At 36.9% G+C, this 27,990-nt stretch overlaps 3 protein-coding genes and 1 long non-coding RNA gene across 8 annotated transcripts; 2 read left to right on the top strand and 2 right to left on the bottom strand.

Moving 5' to 3' along the window:
- Positions 1-326: 326 nt before the first annotated feature.
- Positions 327-2,546, bottom strand: LOC126587172 (dof zinc finger protein DOF1.4). The gene is made up of 2 exons (XM_050252165.1): positions 2,380-2,546; positions 327-2,196 (listed from the first exon to the last, which is right to left on the bottom strand). Exons 1-2 carry the CDS (start codon positions 2,446-2,448, stop codon positions 1,132-1,134), a joined length of 1,134 nt encoding a protein of 377 aa, XP_050108122.1. The 5' UTR covers positions 2,449-2,546; the 3' UTR covers positions 327-1,131.
- Positions 2,547-4,365: 1,819 nt separating this feature from the next.
- Positions 4,366-7,209, top strand: LOC126587171 (uncharacterized). Of its 3 annotated transcripts, none has more exons than XR_007610997.1 (2): positions 4,366-4,728; positions 6,831-7,209. It is a non-coding gene; the product is annotated as an uncharacterized LOC126587171 (long non-coding RNA). The 3 variants fall into 3 exon arrangements; XR_007610999.1 differs by lacking the exon at positions 6,831-7,209 and adding an exon at positions 5,823-6,326; XR_007610998.1 differs by lacking the exon at positions 6,831-7,209 and adding an exon at positions 5,782-6,326.
- Positions 7,210-19,832: 12,623 nt separating this feature from the next.
- On the top strand, positions 19,833-21,752 carry LOC126587170 (squamosa promoter-binding-like protein 3). Its single transcript, XM_050252164.1, has 2 exons — positions 19,833-20,425; positions 21,362-21,752. Exons 1-2 carry the CDS (start codon positions 20,043-20,045, stop codon positions 21,483-21,485), a joined length of 507 nt encoding a protein of 168 aa, XP_050108121.1. The 5' UTR covers positions 19,833-20,042; the 3' UTR covers positions 21,486-21,752.
- Positions 21,753-22,174: 422 nt separating this feature from the next.
- On the bottom strand, positions 22,175-24,908 carry LOC126587169 (mitochondrial arginine transporter BAC1-like). Of its 3 annotated transcripts, XM_050252161.1 has the most exons (9): positions 24,570-24,907; positions 23,935-24,024; positions 23,684-23,785; positions 23,374-23,478; positions 23,201-23,299; positions 23,083-23,123; positions 22,940-22,994; positions 22,747-22,845; positions 22,175-22,655 (listed from the first exon to the last, which is right to left on the bottom strand). In XM_050252161.1, the coding sequence occupies exons 1-9, from the start codon at positions 24,660-24,662 to the stop codon at positions 22,521-22,523; spliced, it is 819 nt and encodes a 272-aa protein (XP_050108118.1). In that variant the 5' UTR covers positions 24,663-24,907; the 3' UTR covers positions 22,175-22,520. The 3 variants fall into 3 exon arrangements, with proteins under 3 accessions (XP_050108118.1, XP_050108119.1, XP_050108117.1); XM_050252162.1 differs by having other exon boundaries at positions 22,940-23,128; positions 23,935-24,077; positions 24,570-24,908; XM_050252160.1 differs by having other exon boundaries at positions 22,940-23,128; positions 24,570-24,904.
- Between the last annotated feature and the right edge of the window lie 3,082 nt (positions 24,909-27,990).

The raw sequence follows: 27,990 nt of genomic DNA, 5'->3' as shown, positions 1-27,990 counted from the left end.
CTATGGTTTTGATCACTCGACCCATCTACTTTTCTTGGGGTTCACATTAGTTTCCACAAAACCTTACTCAATCTCAATGGTAGCTAGCCTAAATGCATGCTCACTACAACAACAACAACTGAGAATATATAGTTACTGAAATTAGTTGTTTAGGGCATATCAATAGCTAATGAGGTTATTGGCCACGATATTAGGCGTTTTACCCACCCCATACTCTGTACAGCTAACCTTATCCTTAGTAGCTATCGTGAAACATCATGTCAAACAGTATCATGTCATACAGTATAGATTCAGATTTTAATGTGAATGGTTTGAAAATATCAGCATTCTTCCAAAACATAATTTCAAATTCAAAACCAGCTAATGATATCATCAACTACAAAGTACAAATTAAGTTGAAACGTACATCATATAAATGAAAAACCAACATATATTACCCACCTTGCAACAACAATTGTCTCCCATCTCTTGTATACCATTATACCAAATTAACCCCATGTTTCCCCTCTAAACACACCATCCCCATGAACAAAAGAAGAAAAACAAAATTAGTTCCTTCTGATCATAGATAAAGTAAACCCACCAACCCCAACCTAGCTAATTATAACCAATACATATGAGATTTAGGAAACATTGTCATGCACATATATACACATACCAAATAAACACACCAACTTACTGGACTAGAGAGGGAGGTGTTTGCACCAATGGAGGAGACTTCAGCTCTGTGTAGAAGATGTTGATTACGATTATGATCATGATGATCGTTGATAGTACTCGAGGCAGTGAGACGAAGAAGATCCGAGGTTCCTCTCAGCGCAATTTACGGGGGATTCTCAACCCTTGATTAATAAAACTTATCAAGAAGCTGATTCTCTTATTGCTGCTGACATGATCACTCCGATCCCAGCTCCTGCCATCTTCTTTCCAATACTGTACCCTTGAACTTTCTTTTACAAGTTTTTCCAATTTTTTTCTAGTTTTTTTTTTTTCTTGAGCTTTCTAAAACCACACACCAATTCACTAAAAACCAATAACCAACCAACTAATAAAAACCTAAAAATGACTCTAATTAAGGAAAAAGGAGGTTTTGAGATCGAAAAATAAAGTTGACGATAAAGTTGGGTTTTGCTAGATCAGTGAAGAGACTGAGGACCCAAGATTTGCCGGATCATGCCAAGTAGAACCGAGAGTCGATGAGTTCCAGTAAAGAGTAGGATCTGAGAGCCCCATCTCCGTGATCTGATTCTGGCAATTCATATTACCATTCACATTACTGCTGCCATTGTTATTATTCCACTCTAACCTGTTTTGGCCACCATGATCTTCTACTTTCACGTCTTTCGAGGCACTACCAGCCTCACCGTTGCTTCCGGCCGCTATTTGAAGATCTTCAAATGGTAGCAAGGACTGGAAGTATTGATTATGCTGATGAGGCCCTCTAGTTTGAATATCTTTGAAAGCACCGCCATTGATGAATTTAGAAGCAAGCACAGAAGCCACAGTTGGAGCTGTGGTGGATGGGGAAGTACTAAACATGGAACTATAATTGGAAGGAAGCGATGAATTTGAAGCGGGATTAAACCGGTTTCGATAATTATCACTGGACATCATATTAGTACCTGAGGATGATGAAAACCCTAATCCCAGCTGAGCCTGATGATTCAACTGATGAAGATCAAACCCTGAAGCAGTATCCATAAAAGGGTTACTAGACAACCCATAAAAGAGCGGATTGATTTGATCGATGTGGGACGGGTGTGAATTAGGGTTTGAATTATTATTATTAACAGCAACAGTAGTGCTAGGAACTGAAGAGGAAGAAGACGGAGTTCCACCATCCATGGCTGATGATGTTGAAGATGTTGAGCCAGGCCTCTTCACGCGCTTGTTCTTTCGGCACCCTCCACCGACTGGAACGTTGCGGAGGGTCCCACCTCGGGTCCAGTAGCGCTTGCAGGCCTTGCAGAAGTGCCTCGGCTGAGACAAGCTGTAGTTGTTGTAGTAACAGAACTTGGTGTTTGACGAATCGCAGCGAGGGCACTTTAGGGCTTGCTGTTGGAGCTGGAGTTGTTCTTGACCTGGTTTCTCCATTATCCGATTCGCCGGCGACGACGTCGATGAAGACATAGCGTTATTGTTGTTGTTCAAGCCCCTTTGATGATCTATATCATCGATTTGAATATCCTGCTGCATCTACAAAGATCGAAAGGAAAGGAAGGAAAAGGGAAAGAAAGAAAGAAGGTTAAGGCGGTGGTGCTAGGGTAAAAATAACTACATCACAGGAGAAATATTCTGTTCCAAGAGCTAAGCAACAAAAGTTGTGTCATGGTTTGTCTAATAATTGAAATCTAGAGAGAGAGAGAGAGAGAAGGGAACCTGTGGCCATTCGTTAGTAGTTGAAGAGATGAGTAGAGCCATCTTCTCATGATCACAGTTGCTCAACATGCTTTTTTCTCTTTGAGAAGGGAATCGTTGAAACGATGAGTAAGAGGACAAAGAGCAGGTGGCGACATGAGTCTTTCTTGATGGAGTTGAAATATTATGACTATGAGAGAGAGGGAGAAGGAAGGGAGGGAATGTAATTCATACCATGTTTTTGTACAACATTTTCATACCATGACATTTGATGTAGACAACCACATCATTTGAATTAATCAGATTTTTAATTTAGTTTATTATTTAATAAACTAATAATTAAGAAAAACTAGTTAATTAAATGATGATTATGGTATACGAGGAGTCTTTCTCCTTCATTTCTTTGGGTTTTGTAAATTTTTCAAATGATGTGGCTGTCCATATTAGATGTTACCTAAGATGCTAAAAAAATATGATATGAATAGCATTACTCGATTAATATTAGATGAGAATTGGTTAAATAATTGTAATTAGTTATTAAGGGTTAATTACTTTGAATCTAATTTCACGTGATGGTTGTGGTATAAAATCGGTTTTGAATATTATAATTGGAATTAAAGGATGGGAAAGAATATTGAGGACATTCGAAATCCGAGAAGCGGACAGGAAGGTAATGTGACATTGGAGATGAATATTTGGGAGGTTCAAGAAAGAGAGAGAATTTTACTAAGGAATTGAAGCTAATCACGGTTAAATACCACATTCCTATGATTAACAACATACATTCCTTTAATTTGCATAGAGATAGCAGCAAACTAGATAAATAGTAGAGGGAGTCCCTAGAGCTCCAGTATCCGATGCGGTCTTCGTAGCAAAATCTCACTTCCTCTTTCTTGCTTTTCTTTTACTTTGTTTATTTGATAAAGTTAAGTATGAATATGTATACTATAGTACAAACGAGAAATGCTAAGGAGATGGTCTTAAAAGTGAGACTTTCATGCATCTTCTGTCATCTTACAATTTAACAATTTTCATGTTAACATTATAAAATATTATATTAAAAATATAAATTAACATAGAGTTCCACTTTTAAACGAATCCCCTTAACATTTCTCAGCTACATTTATGACCCTCAGCTCCCATGTATCAACATATTACTTTCCACAACAATAATCTAATAATAATCCAAACTGAGTTGTGTAATTATTAATTTGATGGGACATCATATTGTGGAAAATGATTTCTCTTCAATAGCAGCTTATAAAAAGTGGATGAAAACGAGCTTACAAATATGTTAATCATCTCGCTAATTATGGAAAGTAGCAAGTGGTATTTGTACTAGTAATGCTAGATAGTCTAAACTTGTAGATTAAATTTGCAAACAAAATGATGGGTCACCAATAGGAATGAGCACGTTTATTAACACTTAAGTAATAATTCAATTATCAACTTCTATGTAATTTAGTTTACAAAATTTAGTTTATAAATTAAGTAGCCCTAGCATTACCTTTATATTAATTGTATTTTTTTTCTTCAATTTATAGGTCTTTCTGCATGAATAAATTGTTGACCATAATCCGTAAATTGCGCTGTAAAAATCAACATAATCAGTTGTTCGGATTAACAGTCTAACAACCCTAACTAATATCCTATGTTGTCTTCTCTAACTTGTGGAGGCATGTAGTGAACTAATGGTAGGTAGGGTTGGAGATTATATGCAATATAAAGGAGGATTATATAATAAGCACAACATATGTATAGGAGGAGAAATTTTTAGTTGTGATGGGAACACGGATGGTACACCACGTGTTTTTATGTAAGTGATGAAATTTTTTAATTTTTAAGTTATTAACCTTTTAACACACATAACCCACCATTTATATAAGGACACATGGTGTACCACTTCGTGTGACGGTTACATTGAAAAATCTCTCGTATAGGAGGGAAATATTCATACCAAATAGGAATTAGTGGAAACTCCAAAAATAAAAAGACAGGAGGGCACCATGTGGCGGTCTACATCCCAGAGACTACTGAAAACACAGACCAAAGACCACCACGCTTTATTACCGAGAAAAATAAAAACAGAAATAAAAAAGCAAAGAAAAACCGTTAATGGTGTCACAAAGAAAGAGAAGGGAGAGATATAACTGTGGAAATCAAACCAAAGCTAGCATACAGAGCTGCAGTTTCAATCAAAAAAGAAAGAAAAAAAATAGAGAGCTGCAGAAGCAGAAGTGAATTGCATGTGGAGGGCAGCTCATCGGCTCCTAAAAAGAAAAGGCATTCGGAGGAGGGAACAAACGGATTTTGTAGTCTCCCAAGGGATCTTCTCCTCCTTCCTTACAACCCATCATTATTCTTCTCCCAGTGAGCACCTCTCTCTCTCTCTCTCTCTCTCTCTCTTACAGGATACACCGTTACTTAATTACACCTTTAATTGGTAACTAAACTAGTACTATTATGCATGTTGCTGCTCTTTACTAGATTGAGATCATGTATATTCTATCATCTGGTGTAAGACTTTTTTACTACAGAATTAAAGTAGCTAGTGGCATGTTAGGGCAATTTAGATCCTACAACTACAACTTGGTTAATTTAATTGTGCAACACCCAATTTACTATTAACCAAAATTGAAGCCACCCACCTCATGAACAATAGTTATCCAAAACATGGATATTATCTTAATCTACTTTGGTTGGTGTTTGCTAATAGTTTTTTTGGGTTTGAATTATGACGATAATGCTGGTAGCTGTTGCTCATGGACAAATGTACTACATTGGAGGTCCACTGATAGGCCTGGTGGGCACCCATATGTATATAGGTGGTCAATTGTGAATTAATATGCACTCTCTAATATATTGTAATGGTACGTACTTATTAGTACAAGAAATTGTTTCTTGTAAAACTTGAGTAAGAGTATCCTATCACATCATGACAATTTGTATTTTGAATTTAGTTAACTTTAGTGGCGGAGACGGAGTTTTATAACAATAGGGTCATAATTTTGGTAAAAAAACAAACTTCATGGAATCATTTCGTCGAGCTTCTGGTGGGTACCCTTTGAGTTATGCTGCGTTCTTCTGAGGCCTATCAAGTGAGGTTTTTTTTATCAAACGTTGTTGCACATCATAAGGTCGCATACAAAAAATAGAAAAAGAATGACAAAAGAAAGAAAGAAGAAAATCTACAACTATACATAAGAAGCCGCAGCTGTATATATGGGTCATACACAAATATATATATATATATATATATATATATATATATATATATGTAAATATATAATGGATGTATTACGCTATTTACCTATGATCCCATACTCCGCCACTGATTAACTCTATTATGATTTCTTTCGGTGTGAGAATTGCGCTAGTTAATAACCTTAGCTAACCAAATTTGTTTCCTACAACAATGTGTAGGAATTTTCATTTTATGTATCTTACATGTAAGTGATGTACAGTAATTAAACAAAAGAAACATTCACACAGTTGTGAGTGTGAGGGAAAACAAGATGACAGGAATGGAGACTGGTTTGAGTAGTCAAGGTAGGGATAGGTGGCGAGTGGGTCCCACTCACCCACACCAATTGTCACAGACCAGTGATGAGGCAGTGACCACACCCAGCAGGCCACAGCCCACCCCCACCACCATCGGACAACACAAGAGATTCCAGTTTGAAAGAACATGAAGGAAACCCAAAGCGCACTAAAGGCTTAAAGCTTAGAGAGAAAGAAGCCTCCTCCACCTGTTTCCATTTTAGAGAGAGAGAGAGAGGATTATGGGGACCAGCTGAGCATCAAATCCAAGCCAACTGTATCCATCACAGGCTGACCACCGTTGCAATTCATGCAATTTGCAGTCGACAGACAAAGATCTCACTCCCCATTTCCATCGTCTTGCAATGGATTTTCTCTCTATTTAGTTAATTTATAAAATCATTTATATGAGCACCTATTTCGATTGAGGGTATGCCTCAAAAACTTAATTAGTGAAGAGACAAATATATAAGGGTTTTTTTTTTTTTTTTTTTGGACGGAAAATATATAAGGATTTCGGGACTCAGAATTTTTTGAAACATATTCTAATACCATATTAGACAACCCTTACTAAAAAATGTACAACAACATGTATATATCAAGCTAATATCTCGACTTAAACCTCAAAAAAAAATGTTCCATATAATTCTAGGGCATATTAACTTTGGTTGCTTCGATTTTGTGCTGTTCATACACGGAAAGGGGTGCGGATCGAATCAGTACCCTCCTTTTGGAATTTAATTTTTGATCTTTAAATATACCATACATGGAATTTATAAATACAGATAATGATGTGGAAGGAAGAATGCGAATGGAGTCTTTCTAGAACTATATATTCCATTTGACGACTGCAGATATATATCCATCATGTACCTGCAGCTGTACTGATATATTGTGTAATGCAACGATAATGTGGCCACTTTTTTACACAGAAGTAAGAAGATTAGGACATCCTCATCGACATGGAGTCATGGACTCGTGTGGAACAATTACAAAAACACATGATGATGACCGACGACCCAAGTAGGGCTAGCTTGGGCATATTCTGCTGGGAGATCGATGACCTAATCACGTCACAATTCCATTTCCACTAACCGATAATACAGATGAGTGCCAAATTAATTAGTACTCAACTGCATGCAATTGCAGCATGTGATTCTATTTCTATATTGTATGCCATTTAAAGGTGCAGTAGTCAAACAACTCTCTCTGCTGCCTAATAAAGTGATTATGGGATTTAAAAAGTATTAAATTCCAATAAGACGTTGGTTTCAAGCATATAATCTCATTCAGCTCGGCTTTACGCATCAATCTGTGGATTTGATCTAATCTTTTACATCACATTCCCTTATTTTTGCTTCAATATGTGTCATTGATTTATATTATTAGAGAATTTTAATTATGAGACTTTTTTTTTGGGTAAGATGATATTCTTTCTTCTAATTTATTAGGGTATGAATTCCAAGTGGAATGTAAGGGGATGGATAAGCATGCTGATTTAGAGATTTAACCATAAAATCAATTGGCAAAATGGAAAATAGTCAAACTACTCATAAACTCATGCAAGGTTCATTCTTTCTTCGATGTGTTCATACTCTCAACATGCCCCCTCATGTATGGCGAATTTTCTAGCTTAACATATGGACACCACAAATCGGTGATGCGGAGCACGTATGGCCGTTGGGCTTTACACATGAGACAACCTGCTTTGATACCACGAATGAAGTTGAGATTCCACCATAAAACCAACTAGTAATATGAAGAATAACCTAACTACTTATAAGCACATGCAACTTCCATTCTTTCTACACGTGAGATTCAAGCTGCAGAAACATGGAAAATTTTGGCCGAACTTACATGGCCTTTACTTGTAGGTCATTAGAGAATCTAATTAAATACCTTTTATTATAATGTGATATTGTTTAGGATTAAACTCAGCTGGAAGGACTAGCTAATTGCTATATAGAAAGTTTCAAGTGCCGCCGGTCCCGTGGGACCTGAGAGTTTTCGGGATTAATAAGGACAGTTATCTAATTGGATGTGCCCTTAAACCATTTTCTTTATTTTCTAATTTGTTGATGAGAGAGAGAGAGAGAGAGAGAGAGAGAGAGAAGAGAGAGAGAGAGAGAGTCCACATGTTGCATGTATGTTGGTAGACATGGATTAGGGCAGCGATGTTGATATATGGAGGTTTCTTCTGTGTGAAAATGTAATTTAGTTGATGATTATACTTTATAGTATAACGTTGGATCAAAAAATTGTTAATTAATACCATAATGGTAATGAGAACCGTCAATCGCTCATCCTTAACAAGTTGTCAACAGATCATTCTTTTCCTCTTATATATTATTATAGGAGAATGCACATAAATTAAAGAACATCGAGGGATTTGTAAATCACATATTATCATTCCTTCATAATTTTATATATGGTTTGGTAATCTTACATTGATATGATTACGTTGCTCTTAAACTCTTTTGTCCATTACCAACAGTACTGCTTAAGGAAAATCAACGACAAAACAAAAAAACATTTATTTTGAGTGGGTATGATTAATCAAAACTATAACAATAATAATAGAGAGGTGTTATTCCCACCCCCAATATCTTATCTTCACACCCACCTTTTTATGAATGTTTAAATTACAAATTTGTCCATTTGTAGAATGACTAATAAGGACCTTAGTTACCCTATTTTGCATTACTTTTTTTTTTATATAGAAAAGAAAAAAGAAAAGTTTGGGCGTGATAACTCTCACGCTATGTTTAGAAAATTTGTCTCCCTTAAACCCTAACTCATCCTTCCCCTCTCCTTTCATTCAAAGAAAGTAAAATCATTTAGAGAAAGCAAAAAGAATGAACTTAGAAGATGACGTTTTTAAGGAAGAAGTAGATAATTATGTTTCTGTCAAATATGTAACATCTCACATTGCCCAGGGGAGTGGATCCTATGAGCCTTATATGTATATTCTCATCTTTACCTAGTACGAGGCATTTTGGGAGCTCACTGGCATCGAGTTCCATCGGAACTCCGAAGTTAAGCGAGTTTGCACGAGAGCAATCCCATGGTGGGTGACCCACTGGGAAGTTCTCGTGTGAATTCCCAGAAACAAAACCGTGAGGGCGTGGTTGAGGCCCAAAGCGTACAATATCGTGCTATGGTGGAGTTGAGCCCGGGATGTGGTGGGGGCCTAGGTCGGGATGTGACAATTTGGTATCAGAGCCAATCCCTGGCCTTATATGTATATTCTCATCTCTAATTATATATAGGGTTATTTTAGGAATAATAGTGGGTGGGGAAATAAGACAACGGGGTGGGTCTATGACACACCCCGACCCGGAATGTCCACTAGGACTCCGAATCAAGCTATGCTGGCCGACACCTGGAAGGTGACGAAGCCATAAAGTGTGATGGTATGGAAAATTGTGAATAAATTTAAACCTAAGAGTGCCTAAATGCCAGAATGCATTAGTGAGCGGGAATGAACCCACTTCACATGTGATGTTAGAGTATAAGCAAGAACATAAAAATGATATAAGAATCGTACCCTCGAAATAGTCTCCGATACTAAGAATCGCCGCGAGTCTTTGGTGATAATAAAACTCAGCTAATAATACCTAGAGGGTGAAGACAAGATAAGGGTGAGTGGCCATGTAAGTAAAATACTAATAGAAAACATATAACACATGTAATCCTTCGTTACAACACCTGTATAATTTCCAGAGAAATCATAATGTACCACAACACAACATCTCATCAATAATATCAAATAATCATGCGATTAATAACTCATAATAGTACGCAAGTCGGAGTCACCTCTAGTGACCTATACGACATAATCGTATCTCATCAATCATGGCTAGCATATAAGTTGGAGTCACCTCTAGTGACCTATATGACATATTCATATCTCATCAATCATGGCTAGTATATAAGTCGGAGTCACCTCTAGTGACCTATATGACATATTCATATTGCATCACATATCTCATCAATCATGACTAGCATATAAGTTGGAGTTACATCTAGTGACTTATACGACATAATCATATCTCATCATATATCTCATCAATCATGGCTAGCATATAAGTCAGAGTCACCTCTAATTATATATACGACATATTCATATCTCATCACATATCTCATCAATCATGACTAGCATATAAGTTGGAGTCACCTTTAGTAACCTATATGACATATTCATATCTTATCACATATCTCATCAATCATGGCTAGCATATAAGTCAGAATCACCTCTAATGACCTATACAACATATTCATATCTGATCACATATCTCATCAATCAACTAATACCGTATACTTGCTTGAATTTACTTAAACTTACCTGAACTTACCTGAATGTCCTACGTTCACCTTTGCACTTCAGAGTGCTCACAGCAACACAATTATATATAATGCATCATATGCCAATTCATATTCGAATTATAAACTTATATGCATGGCATTCAAGGCATAGTCTCATTTAAACATATTTCTGGGAAAATATCAAGTATATAAATATATACTGAAAACCAAAAGCCCACACACATTGCTCAATTCCTTAAACAAGGCTATGATCTCGATTATTTAATCTTATTTCTTATATGGCTGCATCTAACGTCTCGTTAGACTGCCTACGTACCCTAAACAGGGATCAAGCCATTTGTAGTTCGCAAAAATCATTTATAGTGATACGCATATGGATAGATCACGAAGAAATCTAACTCAACCATTTCATAGTATTTTATAACATATATATATATATATATATATGTCATGGCATAAATTTCTTAGTTTTATTTAAAAACATTATAGAATTATAAATCATGAAGCATATGATGAGCAAGGAAAGATCCACTCACCTGGAGTCCGTGCTACAACTTCCTAGCACAACCGTCCGAGAGTCCCGAGCGATCGGCGCCTGCGGCCAATTATTAACCACATCTCAGAATCCTCATCACTAGAATACATAATTCACATAAAACACATCCTCAAGGACATTCTAAAATAGTTTGAGACCCATTGACCATAAGTCAATCGTCGATCAAAGATGTCGGGTCTACAACCCTGTATAACTCGATCCGGAAGATTAGGAAATTAGATTTTCAATCCGCAACTTCCAAAGATCCACATTATGCTTCTAGAATAACATACTAAAATTTTATTGCGATCCAACGGTCGGATCTCCATCAATTACCCAAAATCAAATGGCGGTTAACATTTATTTTATAAACTTACACATCCAATTCGGGAAGATCCATACGTCGGATTCCTGGTCTGTAAGTTTCTATGGTCCTCAAATATTACGTACTATAATGTATTAAAGTTTGGTGACTATCCAATGGTCGGATCGTCAATTACTATTCTAATCAAATGGTGGACCTTAATGGGACTTTGCCTGAAATCTGCAGATTTTGCGGATTTCCTGAGCGATCTTTGGAAGTGCATATCTCACTTGTTTTTCAACCAAATTCAACCTATAATATACCAAATATAAGCTAGAGAAATGTAGAATAAAATTATACCAGCTTGGAGTCCAAATGGTGGCCGGAGGTCGTTGGAAAATGGTTTGAAAGACGGCTATCCGCGAGAAAACTGGTAACTTGCCGGAATTTCTGGGCAACATTTCAACGTCCATAACTTTGTCAATACTCAACGAAAACAAGTGATTCAAAAATGAAAATCATAGTTCTTGACGAGACGAAGAAATTGGTACCTTACACGATAGCTATCTAGCCGTGATTTGGCCGAAAAACACCTCGAAAGTGGCGGAGGCAGCCGGAAACTGGGCAAACTTTAAATTGTTATAACTTTCTCATTTCTCCACCAAATCACACGATCCATACATGAAAATTCATCTACACAACATGAGGAATCGATTTATACCGACCAAGGCCAAATAGGCCGGGAAGAGCTCCAATTTCACTCAAACCCGCCGGAACCCTAAGATGGGTGTTCTTCAATTCGACTTCCTCAATGTTCCAACGACCCTACAACTGATTGGGTCTTGTTCTTAGGTCCAGGGGGAGTTGATTAAGGGTGTTGGTGGGTGAAACTCGCCGGAATTTGCTCGTGTGGGTGCGCGGGTGTACAGATGGGAGGGGAGGTTTGTTTCTTCCTTTTCTTTTCTTTTCCTCTTCTTCTTAATTGATTACTTTTCCCCCCTTAAAAATCTGATTGGCCCTCTTTTTAATAAACTAACTTAACTTTTAACCCATATGTGGGAATTAAATAATTCCCACAATCTATAGTTCACAACTTTAAACGTCCGTATCTATACCATTATAATTCGGACTTAGAAATGGTTTTTGCCTATGCGTTCGTACTAACGAATATTACACAATTATGCCAAAAGAATAAGTCATACGTTCCTCTAGACGATGGTCAACAGAAGTCAAAATCCTCGTCTTTAGGGCATATTCGTAATTTCACATTTTAAAATTTATAAAATAATAAAATTTGGGACGAGTTGTCACGGTCTAGCAGCTCTCTTAATTTTTTAACTTTTTATAGTGGATGTAAATATAATGTGGGTGGGAAAATAAGACAACGGGGTAGCTCTAGCAACTCTCTAATAATATAAAGTTATAAACCTACACTCTTCAATTGGACCTTGGTGCTCCTTGATAAGAAATTATAGAAATAGACTTCTCGTTTGAACTTGAAATCTCTTATTAAATTGAGAAGAGAAATTGTGAGATTCCCTTTTTTTTTTATTGTGAATATTATTTTTAACTAGGATAAGTTATTGATGGATGTAAGCATTTTACCAAGGTGGACGTTTTATGCATGTACCTATGCATATTGACAATACTAATCTGTTTTATTTTTTTTTACTAATACTTAACTTTATTAATTATCACAAGGGGCTCTTTATCACAGTGGTGGAAAGGAGTTAAGCGATTGCATGATGGTGTGAGTTCAAACTCCGTTGGTGGTTAACCTAATATCTAATCTAACAAAATCTATTGTTTAAACAAAAAAAAATTGTATTAATTACCAAGCTAAGTTTATTTCCAAGCACATATTATATCTCGGTAAGTGTCATGAGCAAGCTCACAATTAATTATCATGGGAATTGATTTATATCTATCTATTTTCAAGTCAAGCATGCATGTTTGATTTTGTGTTAATATTTTGACGGACACACACACACACACACACACACACACACACACACACACACACACACAACACACACACACACACACAACACACACACACACACACACACACACACACACACACACACACACACACACACTCTATAGTCTTATTTGAGTTGTTCATGGAGAATGAGAACTTTAATGTTGGGTTATCCAAGGGATATTTATATAAATAATGTTGGGTTATCCAAGGGATATTTATATAAACTGCACGCGGAGACATTAGAGCGGAAAGACCATTAGAGGTCACATGGTGAGTTACATTTATATGAAGGATAACTAACATTTAAAAAGATGATGTGATATAGAATTATGTAGCTAAAGCTTTTGATGTACTTATCATGTTTTCTAGCGTGTGCAAAACAACATCACCTGACTGCATATTACATATTTTACTCATTGGGTGACGATGATTGATGCTTACCTCTCACTCTTTCATTTTTTTTTTGTTAAATTATAGGCAAGCCATAGGGTAGACAAGTTGATGTTGTATTAGATGAGTTGGGATTTAAGGATTTGATTTATTTTTGTACATTCTATAATTAAGGATTTTCGAATTATTTATATCCAAGAAGTTTATTAATTTTCAATCCCATATTTTTTTCAATTTTATTTTTATTTTTAATCGCGCATAAAGTGCATGGTAATTTTTCTACCGATTCCGAGTCCGAAGCATGACGGAAGTATTACTAGATTAAGAGTTCGTGGTTATTTAACCTATCTTTCAACATCAATATTATCATTATGCAACACATGTCTTTGTTTTTTTGGTTACAAGACAGTCCATTTTCATGGCTGACTCCCCATAACTTGTACACATATTTGTGGCTTGACTTTGTTCAGAATGGACAAATGGCTAGTGACATATGATTATGATAGTGAGGGTGGTACTATAGCACTTCAAGGTGTCTCACCCTCGACCCCCTTCATTTTCTCCTCAATTAAAATGTAAATGTGATTAGTGGATATGCATTGCATGGTGATGAGAAGCAATTATGATGAGAGAGAGAGAGGTAATTATGCCAAACATTGTCTTTAGGTGTGATTAACCCTTTCTTCAACCTTCGTGACATGCAAAGGTTGGACTTTTGGTCGGTTATATATCTCTAATTAAATATTTACAAAATCACCCTTTGATTGGTATGATGCTATCATTCTTTCAACATTAAGTAAATTGAATAATAAAACTCAAATTTATAGTTTTAACTTTTCACGAAACTAAAAAAAAAAAACTTAAATGATACGGTTAATATGATTAATAACAATTATTTACTACAAAATCTCTCTTTGCAAGAAGTTTATAGTTGAGTTTGATTAAGAGTACGATCTATGCACCTGAAATTCTGAATTCAATATCCCCCTCCCACAAATTGTTTGTATAAAAAACAACTCTCTTCGACAAATAGCCAAATTTTTCTCTACCTATTATTAAACTTGCAATAAATTTCAATGCATGCATAATATGCGTGGGTCGTTATGATATGAGTACAAATCTTTTACCCTCAAAATGAGTGTGACCTCTATGTGGACTGTCGAATTACTTCACAGACCACCATATAATAATAGGAAAACTAATAAAAAGAGTTTGAAAACTTTGAATTTTAATGATAAAGATAAAATAAATGATAAAGTGAATAATATCATGATTGACTTTTTAGTGTAAAAATATAGTTTTTCGTTAAAATGAATAGTACCAGAAATTTTTCGTTAAAGTTTCCTATAATAATTACTTGAACCCCAGTCCTTCTGAGAGAAGCCACTAACCCAGCCTTGTAATTAGTGGTAACTCTACAAGTGTATTCCACATTGTGTGTTCCCCGACCTCTAATTAGGTGCAAATTTTATTTGATAATTTGGGCCTAATTGTAAAGCAACTTTTGCCTAATATATTGAGGGCGCAATGACTGCTGGTTCCAATGTCGAGCATGTTTTGCCTAGGGGTGTGATATCCATACATTCCATTTTATTTTTCACACACCTTTTTAATTTTTGACCGTCGGATCGGATGAATTGAAGAAGATCAATGAACATAAATTATCAAGAAGTGTGCAAAAAGTAAAATATGATGTGTGGATAGCACACCCCTTTGCCTAACAAGAAAGGCTCAATGATTTTCGCCACCACTGGGTTGGAACTGCATGTAAGATTGTAACCCAAATGAAACTGGGCTAAGAGTGTAAGGCTAACAAAAATGGGTCAAGGATCTTGGATCAGCTAAGGTTTTTGTGCCTAGTGAGCTAGATGGGGCCCATATGCAACATCATCTGTGAACATAAAAGTACCTGATAATATATTATTTGTTTGAGATGTCGCAGTAGTGTACCGAGAGCCGCGACAAAGAAGTCGCTCTCAATTTCTCATGCCATGCGCGTAGACAAGTCCAAAAACAAAAATCAAAGTCAGGGAAAATGATGTGATGGGATGCGTGACGCATGGTGCATGCATGCTGTGAGTGTGTCCTTTCTTCAGAAGGCTCCTCCCCCACTAATTTATCTACATAAACTCAATTATTTAGGTCTACATGTTTGGAGGAAATTCAAAAAACATTTCCATTTTTTCTTTCCCACTATATAAGTTTTCTACCTTTAAATTTCATATGCTAGGGCAACCTAGCCACTTTTCAAATCCCAATTGATACGTTATCTATTTTTACGAATTTGGACACAATTAAACATGTTTAGTAAGTATCGTAATTGTTAAGTATGTGTTGTCTCAGTTGGTAACCAAAAGAAGAAATCATAGTCGGTCAGTGCAAGACTCTTCCTCAATTTTTTTTTTTTTAAATTTTATGTTCACAATCAAAAGATCATTAGATTTGCATGTAGTACAATACATTAGAACAACTCCACCTTTGGTGGTTGCTCGGGGACAGGCAAAGGGAAAGGGCCCGAGGGCCGGTGGATAGGCCTCCAACGTTGGGCAGCCCGAGTAAAGGTGGGAGCCCGAGGACCAGGCCCATGGAGAATTGACAGCCCTGCAGCCCGAGGTGTGTGTGACGTCAGCCTGACGCTAGGCCTGGCGTCGGTGCTTTTTTTATTTATTTTTTGTGTCAGGCGCATGCCCCTCACTCGCGAGTGGGGGCGCGTCAGTCGACAAGTTTACAGGGCACATGGCCCGCACGCCAGGAAATGCAGGTGACCGTTGGAAAGCCATGTCCATTCGATCTCAACGGCTCTTTAATATGTGCCGTCCGATTTGAAACGGTAATAAATAAAAAAAACTATTTTAATATCAACCGTTCAATATGAGATCAATGGTTGATATTAATCTGCTTTATAAATTAAAAAAATAGTTTTAAAATTAAGAAAAGTTACCGTTGTGACACGTGACACAATCTAGAGTATTGGAATTTAAATTTTTTTTAAATCCAACGGTAGAGATTAATTATTTGAATAAAAAAATTTTAAAAATTGTAAAAAATCCGAAAAAAAATATCTAAAAATTTAAAAAAAAAATGTTTCTACTTTTCTATAAATACCTTCTCATTATCATCAACCTTACACCACAATTTCATATGTTCTCAACTACTTTCAATCACATTTATATCTTTCTCCCAAAGTTTCAATTCAATTTTTTTCAACAAAATGACTACTAATGCAGGTACGAATTGGACGTCTCTTGAAGATATTGCATTGTGTACTAGCTGGGTTGAAGTTATTCATAGTTCGCGTACGGGTAATGAGATGCAGTTGCGAGAAATGTGGAGTCTTACTCATACCAATTATCTTGAGAAAATTGGTGGTAGTAGAACCAAAGAATCGATGTCTAGTCGTTGAAAATTACTTAGCCAGTCGTTTACTATTTGGAGAGACACCTTGGCACAAGCTAGTAGTAATCTTCGAAGTGGGGAAAATTACACGGATCAGGTAACAATATATTATTTATTTGTTTGTACTATACCCAAATTTACATTATAATTATTTGTTTGTATTATTTATTTGTTACCTACTTTAATTATAATTATTTGTTTGTATTATTTATTTGTTACCTAGTCTGATTATAATTATTTATTCTCCCCCATTGTGTAGCTAATTCAAGCACAAGCTTGGTATGGTGCCAAAACCAAAACCAAAAATAAATCATTCAACCGGTGGGAATGTTGGAATATTGTCAAAGATTGTCCTAAATTCAGAGTTGTACATGTCGGTCCAGAAGTTGTCATGAACAGCACCCCGCTATACTCTACACCTGATAATGGCTCGCATGAAGATGATGCAGAAAAAGTGCCTGAAACGCCCATCCCTGAACAAGCGTTGGGTTCAACCCGTTATCCAATTAGGCCTCAAGGTAAGAAGGCTTCAAAGAGAAAAGGAAGTTCTTCCAAGCATGATTATGCAAAGTACATGGAAGAACTTACTCGCCATAGTGAATTGACTTTGGCGCGGGAAATGGCGAAATTTGAGGCTGATAAGGCTAGAGAGGAGGCAAAAGCTGCAGCTGTTGAGAGAGAATTTCAAGCTAATCAGAGAGAAAGATAGCTACTTGGGCAAGAAAGGGAATTGGTTAGAGAAGAAAGAATGGTTCAACGAGATCGTGAGATTATGAACACACCTTTAGAGGGGAAGTCTCCAAATTCTAAATATTTTTGGAAGTCGGAGAAAGAGGATGTGGTGTGTAGGAGGCGTGCAAGAGAAGCGAGAGCAAGAGGAGATGGTCCTAGCACGACAAGAGAAGATCATCCTAGCACCACAAATTGGTTAAGTGATGATTATTAGAGTACTTTTTGTAATCCTAGCACCACAAATTGGTTATCCGAAATTACAAATAAATTTATTTAGTATTATTTTGTAAAAAAAAAATTAATAATATTTTATTGCCTATTGTCAGGGCTATTCAAGTGCAACGGTGGAGATGCAAAAGGTAATTACTGTTCATTATGGCAGTTACTGTTCACAGGGTGGATTGAATAGTGGATTGCCTAGGGGGGAGGGCTCCAAGGGTGGAGTTGCTCTTAATGATGAACATGTTATACTAATTGATCCGAATCCAAGGAACTAGATTTGAAACCCATCCATGCATTATGTTGCACAAGAACCTGCTCATGGGTTGGATCGTACAAATGGGGACCTTTTCCTATTTATAAACGACAACGTATATTCGAGGACTGTGTGGTCCAAGCAGATATAGAAAGATCGACAGAAACTGGCTAACATCCATTGCTGCAAAAACCAGTTGGCTAACACCATAAAATGTAGTGTGAAAAGAAAAGAAAGGGAAGAGGGGGCCAACAAATATGAGCGAGACTCGAAGGACACGAAATAGTAGACAATATACAGTACCATATGTGTCAAAACATGATAGGGCACTCTTGCTACATCATTGGACCATATAGGGTTTCTCTTTCACCTTCACTTTCCAATAATACAATGTAAATGAAGGAATCGTCGCACTCTGTATGAAAAAGACTATATATACAGTTAAACCTAACCCTATAATATATATATACACACACACATATATGACTGGCTTGTAGGGTTTTAGGCTTCTAACAAAATCACAGATGTACAAATCAACTTCATCTGTACAACCATTGGGTTGTCGATTAGGTTGATCCAAGTCCAACATGTGTAGTTACCTTTTGCTCCATGATTGGATTAGACATAAACTCTATTCTATATAAAAAGAATTTAATTTCGCTGCTAAAAGAATCAGCGGCCCCTCTTGCTGAGAGCCTATCACGGCGAGACACGAGTCTAAATTGTGATTAAAAATCACAACTTGAACACATATTCAGCCGTGATTGGATCTCAGTAGGAAGGGCTGCTGATTCTTTAGCAACCAAGTCTTGTTCATATAAAAATTAGATGGCGCAATAGTCACACATGCATGCATTTCGGTGTGCTCCAGTCCACCTCTAATTACAAAATATTCTTACCAAATAACCTAGCTCTAGCTCACCCCTAGCCTGCTCATCTGTCACGAGAAATTTTTAATTGTGACGGAAATACAAGTGGTACATTATGTATTTTAATACAAGTGGTGAGAAATTTTATTTTTTAAGTTATTAACTTTTTAGCACACATATTCCATCATTTGTATAATGACATGTGGTGTACCATCTCGTGTACCAGTCACACTGAAAAATCTCTCGTCTCTAATCTAGATGGCTCAATCGACCCCAAATTTAGTTACCTAATTCGTGCCAGTAGCTACTTTATATAATTAGTGATTAGGGGATCGTTTGGAATGAGAAGAAGCATATAAGAGCATATCTAACTCATAGCTTTAAGCTTAGGGTAGAAGAAGATAGAGCCCTAAGTTGCAAAGAAAAACTTTCTTATGCACTCAACCAAGAACCAACCTAAGCTAGTTGGAGCCCAAGGCTAGTTGTGAGGCCAAATTAGCCCTAGGTCTTGCCCAAGACTTCTTAAGAGGGCAGTTTAGGACAATACTAGTAGCCAATGAAAACGAGTCACCTAACACTTTTTAACCTCCAGCCTCTCTCACCGTTAGAACAAGGAAATTTGAAATGATAGATTTCATGAATGATGTCAGTTTGGGAGGCTGGATTTTATCTTTAGCCCATGACCCTTGCCCTTACCATTAGACATGCTCTATAAGTGGTGCTTCTCCATAAAATTACCCAAAGTGATTTTCCATATGAAATTATGGCGAAACACCTCTAAAAGAGCATTAAGGGTGAAAATTGAGGTTAGGTTGGGAGGAAAAAGTTAATTAGTGGTCATGAGCTTGCACTGTGGTTGTGTGCTGTTGTAGTGTTAACATCAGATATGTAGATGATGTGTTGTTGGAGTAAATAAAATTTGGCTTTAATCTAGGCTTTGGAGCTACCATTCACTATTACACTTGTGCTCACAAGGGAACAAAATGGAACTTGTGGTCCTCACACACACATACTTCTCTTCCTTTTTCCACACCTTTGCTGTATGATCAATGTTTTCATTTTAGTCTACTTCTCCTTTGACTATTCCATCACTTCTCCTCTTATTTCTTTCCTTCTCTTTTCGTCTGAAAAATATGGATTCAGGCAGAGCTCATGGAAAGAGGACCATGTCGAAATACGAGGTGGAGGAGGAGGAGGAAGAGGAGGAGGAGGAAGAGGAAGAGGAGGACGAGGAGGAAGAAGAAAGTAGGAGTAGGAGACCATCAATAGTGTATGGTGAGGATGAGGGGAGAACAAGAGTGACGATGGTGAATAGTACTGCTGCTACTCCTACAGGGAGAAGATCTGGTGCAGGAGGGTCTACGGCAGGGCCATGTTGTCAGGTAGATAATTGCACTGCTGACTTGAGTGATTTAAAGCAATACTACCGCCGCCACAAGGTCTGTGATGTTCATGCCAAGGCTCCGTCGATAGTCGTGGGTGGATTCCGGCAGCGTTTTTGCCAGCAATGTAGCAGGTAACAATTTTAGAACCATCTTTTTCAACTACCATGGTTTTGTGAATTTCACTTCTTGCTTTATGTTTTATCTTACATTGGTTAATGTCATCAAATTTTGCGTTTTAATTAGGTATTGTTATCGTACTCTAAAAATATCATCGTGCACTCTATATATAAAAAATTTCTTATGTTTTTGAAAATTAGAGTACAAAAGGACCTTTTCGGATTTGCCAATAACAACTGTATTTCTTAAACATTTAGACAACCTTCAAATTCTTTTTCTCTCTTAAATTTCATCTATATGAGTTCTTCTCTCATGTGGATGCTTATTTATCAAGCCAAAAAATAAAAAAAAAACTACCCTACAGAAAGATCTTTTGCAGTGAAATGTAGGGTTTCATGATAAGTCTTCCGTTTTTCCAAACCCTAAAAGTCTTTTCAGAACAAAGGGTTCCCAAATAGCTTATAATTTGGTTAACCAAAAAGGTAAGAGTTGATGTGTAGTAGGTCACAGAATCAGTATGAATTAAACTTGTCAAATGGCGTTGAGGAGGGGGAACAGCAACAACCCCACAACTTCAATTTCATGCCATTTCTTATATATGGAGATAATCTAAAAGGCTTTCTTAACTGTTGCCTAATTACTATTCATTTTGACATATAATTTCTGTTAATTTCATGAACCATTAAATTTATATATAGAACTGCATAACTTATATATATACACACATACATATTTTTCTGTAGTGCGTTTAACTGTATTTTTTTTAAAGCAAATATTTCATCGATATTATTGATATTGTTGATAGTTTACCTTTATAATTTATTTACAGACGATAAGATTGTCGATATGTCGCTGATAAACTTCAATGCAATTTTAAAAAGGTGCATTAATTGCACCGTAAAAAGTACACTCATGACTCGAATAATGAATGAATGGTGGTGCATCGACAGGTTTCATAGCCTATCAGAGTTTGATGACAGTAAAAGGAGTTGTCGCAGGCGATTAGCTGGACACAATGAGCGGCGTCGGAAAACTTCATCGGAATACCATGGACATGGAGGCACGTCTAATTAAGTAATTAGATATATATAATCTTTTCACGTGGATGCCTGTTTCCACTAGCATATGATATGCTCTCTCTCTTCTGTCAACCCTCAGCCTTGATCATGCACCAGTGAACTCTCTCTCTCTCTCTCTCTCTCTCTCTCTCTCTCTTAGTTGTATGTGTTTGAGGAAGAATTGCTTAGCATTGATCTGTAACCAAACAAATATGCATAGCATGCTTAATGTTTGTTGTTCATTTCTTGGCGGTAATTTGAAACAAACCTACATTGTTTGATCTGTTCAGTTGCTGATGATGATTCTTGTTTTCTTCACATGCTTTTTAATATATCAGTATTTCAACTGTTCAACATGCATTATCATGATTTCTTTTTCCAAGCTCTCACTCTTAAGCTAGCGTTCATTTATATGTTATGGATGATGTTAAAGTAAAATGAACTGTCACACACTGTTAAGTAATGTTACCAATTTAGTTCAATTATAACGTGTATATTATTTGTTGATGCTAGTATAGCCACAAATATGAACCCGTCATTCACTCATAATAGAACGCAAACCTGTAAATTTTGGGTGTGATGGGTCGGGAGGGTTATCGAATTTACTATTTGACATAGCAATGTTCGGACCTTCTTTCGCTCAATCCTTCAAAAAATTGTAAAAGCAAACACAGAAAAATAGCAACCAAAACAGAGGCAGACGAATTGTAGTACCAGAAAATGGATTCATTAAGGGTTCAGCAGCAATCTCTTCTCTTGGATGCTTTGTTTCTATTTCATTTCAGTTGACAGAAACTACAATCAAATATGTGAAATCCGTCGATACAAACTTTTCCGCAATCAGTACAATTGGAAAGGATCCAACAAAACAATCTTACAACAATCACCAAACATTTTCTTGTAGAAAAATGTTAAGCACTCCTTAATTCAAGAAAAAGTGTACAGTACATCCTAGGAGTTCTTCCGGGTGAAAGAATTTTCTCTGGCTAAATGTGCTTCAGGAATTGCCAAATAGGTTAGACACATTTGGTTATAGTAGAGAAGAGAATCCTTAGTCGCGCTTGATGCCTAATAGTTTTATGGCCACCTCCCAGGTGACGATTGCGGCTGCATTAGCAGGAAAAGCCCGAACAATAGTAGGACCCAAGCCAATATAGCATCCTTTCAATCCAGCACTTCTGTAAATCTACAGAGGAGAAAAGAAAAGGCTCGTTGAGTCCATTTAGATATTGGGGGGTGGGGGGTGGGGGTGGGGGGAAAGAGGGAGGTGTTCTTACCGAGCTCAGGATATGAAATGGATTTCTTGAAGAATTCTTATCTTGAGTCGTCTGAATTATGGTTTTTGCCACATCCAAGGGTAGAACAGCCAACCAAAACTGGAAGTAGGGAATGAAGAAAATGAGAATTTAAAATAGTGGAATTAAATGTTAACATGAGTACTAGAGAAGGACAAATTGTGAAGATACATACAGCTATACCACCAAGGCCTCCACTAGCAATCCCAACTCCAACGTCAATCAAGTTTCTGTGGTCGGGTGAAGCAGACCTCAGTTGCAAATGCATGTAATAGCGGACATACTCATAAACACTGAAAAAGACTGAATTCCCAATACCTTCTCTTAGCAATGTTGTAAAACCTCCTCGAAAAATTCCTCTGACCTAAAAAGCATTCCATCAGCTACAAAGATCATCAAAAAATTATGCTGGCCAGAAAGCACAGTATTTTCTCACCCCATCATTTTTCACAGTTGTAAGGGCACAATCAAGAGGACTGCCATATCTTCTGGACATTGGAACCACAGAGTCTGTGCCTTGAATTTGCATCCTACACTGGAAAAGCTGAGTGTAATAAGCATACAGCTAAAAGCAACTGTACAATATGAAAACCCTCCAATTCCGGTTACCTTCACAAGCTCCGACGGGCATAATATAAAACTGATGACTGCTCCACTATAAGCTGCAGACGGAATTATGACTTGGGGCTGTGGCCCTACACCTTGTGCACTTCCCTTCAAGTGTCATTAGGATTAATAAGAATGCCACATTAGAACCATATAACAGATACACAATATCTTTATAGAAATCATATTGATAAAGTCACTAAACTGGTTCATAGTCATGCATCACTGGTTCATAATCATGCATCTAACAGAAGCCATTATCCAGATCATTGCAAATAGCAACAAAGTTTGTCCACTTGGTTTCCGTTCAAACCTGCAGTGACTGTTTCATCTGGGAATACATGCCGAAAAGAAGTGAACTCTCAAAAGCCATTCCCACAAAAGATGATGTTGCCCCCCTGTAAAGTCCTTTAATCTGTCAAGGACCCAACATCAGTCAGCTCAACTGGAAAGGATAATGCGAAAGTTCAAATTCTATAACATCAGCACCCTTTCCAAAAGAAAAAAAACAACGCTAGATCGTTGTGTTAGAGATAACTAACAAGAGAAAGTTCAGAATCATACCCCTTCAGTCCTTAGTACCCTTGCAGTACAATGCAAACTATTCCTGTACGTAATCCCTTGTGCTGAAGTGTTGTGTTTTTGCATCTTTACCTAATTCAATAAGTATTCCACGCATAAGAAATTCGATTTCAAGACGACCATAGCTGAAGGCACAATTTTACAAATGAAGAGAAATGATTCAATTTTCATCCATTCGAACAGTTCACAAAAGATAATCTTCAAGGTAAACAATATCCTAAAATCACCATCTACAGTGTGACAAGACGATGATTAATCGAAAGATTACAGCTTGGCCATGGAAAATTTAACAAAATATTAAGCTAACAAGAAAACAGGCCAACAGTGTAATATTATCTACCAAAAGGAAAATTAAGCTCTGTAAGTTGCTACTAAAACCAAGTTCAGTATATCATCAAAATTTTGTTTTTTCACTAATATCAAACCAATCCAACATTTTCAGTCAAAATTTGAATTACCCAGATTCCAAAAATTAAACTTTGGCATTGTTCATCGATTTTACTTCCTAATTCTATCAAATTACAATTGAAATGAAATTAAAAGCAATGCCCATTAAAGTAAACCTCACCATCTTTAAACCCACTGAAAGTTAACAAAATCAAACAATGTGATTTTACCTTGACGGTGTCAAAGGGATGGCCGATTCCAACGGTGGCCACGCCCGCAATCAAGCCTGCCAAGTACTCCTTGTAACCGGAACTATCCGCCATCTCCCTCTCTCTCTCTCTGCGAATTGCCTTGTGTTATTTCTGGGATTTTATCATGGTGTCCTTGTCCGTACTACTCTTTGACTCTGGAGTTTCCGTGAAACAGCTAAGACCTAAGAGACGAGAGGTGAGTCTCTGGTTCAGTATTCATGACCGCCGCATACAGTCGTGCGCTTGGTTTGGTGAGTGCGATGTGACTTTCAGACCCACTGTTACAAAAGATAACATCTTTACCTATATTTGTTCTTGCCGGTTAATCCTCTTGGCGATTCAAAAGTTGCATAAAATGTGCACAAATCAATCTACATAATTAACCGTGTCCTTAGTACTACGTTGAGTGATATTTTTTCATTTATAAATAAAAAAATTTATGTTTAAATTTTGTGAATAACGGACTTGTAACTTACTTATTCCTTCACATGTACATATATTCATCTATTTGAACTTCTTATCATGATTTCAAAAAGAAATTGTAGCAGTGGTCCTTCAACCTTAACTAAAATGGAGCTGTGATTATTTCAACTAAAAAATATGTGATCATTGTTCTTAACTCATCTAAACGTGTAACTATGATCATTTTCGTCAATTTCGTCAAAACTTCCCTTAAAAAGAGTTATGTGCCACGCATGTAAAGCTAAATTAAGAGACAAATATGAAAAATCAAAACGAAAAAATTATAACAATGGTCCCTCAACTTTAACTCAATTAGAGCAATGATCCTTAACTTTAATCCAATTGGAGAAGTGGTCACTCAACTTTAACCCAATTGTAGAAATGGTCCTTCCACCATAACTATTTTGATGGAGTCAACAAAAACGACCAAAGCTACACGGTTTAATGAGTTAAGGAACTAATGGTCACGAATTTTTAGTTGAGGACTAACGCTCTAATTGGGTTAAAGTTAAAAGATAATTTTTTCATATTTGAATTTGGAAAGAATATTGAATTTAACATTTCACATGTAAAATTATAAGTAAATTGGTAAAAACATATACTACATTATACTCGCAAATAAATTTAAAAAATTATGAACTTAAAAGTAGCTGGAACTTTAGACATTATCCTTCCTTCCATGAAGCATATTGTTCCATACAAGGGCGGATCTATTAAGGGACCATGGTAGTCCTAGGACCACTCGAAGCTCGGAAAAATGACTGTGAGGATCTTCAAGGACCACCCAAGTCTGGGCAATGATGGAGAAGAACAACAGCCATGGCTGCTGCACGCTATGCATTTCAGGAGGAGGAAGAAGAAAGCCAAATTTTTTTTTCAAAATGACTTGGCCAAAACGACGTCGTTTTGAGCCAAGTCATTAAAAAAATTTAAAACCTCACTCACGAGTCACATGAGAACCCTCACATGATAGAGCAATTAGCTCATTTAGCAATCAAAACCTTCACTTTACCAATAATACCTAATCGTCTGCCACTCGGCCCGCTCCTGTTCCTTACGACATCTATCAACTATCCACTGCACTCTAGTTTCTGTTCACCGTTGCATCGACGAGTGGGGCAACGAGTCAATGACATCTTTAGTGAAAATCTGTAACCCTTTTGCATTTTTTCTTTGTGTAAAGCTCTAGTTTGGAGGCTAGCCGCTGATCTTCTTCTTCTTGGTCAAAGAGGTTTTTAGTTTGTACTCTCTTTGACTATGTCCATTAAATAATTTTGCCATCATGTTGTGATGATGCATATACTGATTCTGCATCAGTGATGTTGCATCTACTGATGCTGCACCTACTGATGCTGCATATGGAGTTTACTACCAAAGTGACCCCTAGGGTAAGTTTCCAGGGTAAGGCTCATTGTAATCTTTAGGGTAAGGGTATGTAAATCACCTTTCTCTTGATTTAAGGGAAGAGACTGATTGGGGTAATGTCTTGCATGCCTTCTTCTTTCTTCTCGTCTTGTTTTTTTTTTTTTTTTTTTGAGCTTTTATATTAGGACCACCCTAAGTTAAAATTCTGGATCCGCCACTGGTTCCATAATCCACAATAAATGAATTTTCTACTCCAACAAACGTGTAATACCCTGAAAAATTTAAATATATGAAATAGTTATTCATAATTATGAATATGTGGGGAAAATCGAAAATAAATCGATTTATGATTATGGAAATAGAATTGGGAAATTTTAAAGTTTTGTTTCCAAAAATTATTATAAGTTACGTAAAGTGTTATCGAGATTTTATGTTATTCATTGAGAAATTATATTAATGTATTTGAATCTAGTTTTAAATTAAACTAGTTAAGAAGTTTGAAGTTGGAAATTAATTATTTAAACTCCGTCGACCTTTTTAGGTCACAATTTATATTTGAATAGAGCTCGACCTCACGAAAACGTGGGCGCAAACCATTCATGAAACGGAGTTATAACGAAAGAGTTATTAACGTTTAAAGTTAGGGACAAAATGGTAAATTGGTCATTAATTTGGAAGGCTCTCGATTTCTGGAGAAATCTGATCAGCCACGTGGATGTCCGGGATTAAAAGGCGAGGAGGAATAAGGAGGGAAGGGGACCGATGAGGGAGAAGACTAGGAGGGAAAGGAAAGAAAGGGAGAAAGATGGGGAAATCGGGTTTTCCCCAACCCGTGACCCGACCCGGCGTAATCTCCCAACTCCGGTCACCGTTGATGACAAGGTTGGTGTCAAAATGATCCTTACCTCGAGAACCATCGATCTCACTTCCATTTTCATTCGAAAATGTAGGAAAATTGGGTGGATTTTGGGTGAAAACCGTACGGAGGGGTGCACGGGTTGGGCTTCAATTCGCCACAATTTAAAACTAACTCCTCCCATTTCCACCACCAAAACACTCTCCCTAAACCCAGGAACAAAGTCCATGATTTGGTTAGGGCGTCGGAGTTGTTTTGGAGCCGTATCAAGAACACCCAAAAATAAGGGTTCCGACAGTTCGTGGGCAATTTGAGGTGTTTCCCGACCAAATTGGCTTTGGCCACATATATGAAAGTTGTTCTACTCATTAAGATCTATTTAACTATAAATTTTGGAAATTATTGGAAAAAAGTTGATTTTTCCGGCGAGTTGGGGCCGCCACACGCGCCGCGCCAGTGGGCCGACTCTGCCATTTTTTATGCTAATTTTGATGTTTTGAATCCATAATTTATGTTCACATGGTGTGATGAAAATGTTTGGACTGAATTTGTGATTGTTGGTCACTAAGATGTTAAAGTTAATGGATTGGGAATTGTATGTGAACTACGAGAGGCTAGATCCCGCTCAAGGGTACGTAGGCAGTCTAACAGTGTTAGATGCAGCCTTAAATAATCGAGAATTTTATTTTAGTTGAGAATTATTTTTAGATTGTAAAT

Source organism: Malus sylvestris, chromosome 10 (genome assembly GCF_916048215.2).
Source record: "Malus sylvestris chromosome 10, drMalSylv7.2, whole genome shotgun sequence".
NCBI classification, from domain to species: Eukaryota; Viridiplantae; Streptophyta; class Magnoliopsida; order Rosales; family Rosaceae; genus Malus; species Malus sylvestris.
This window is presented reverse-complemented; position numbering and strand designations above follow the sequence as displayed.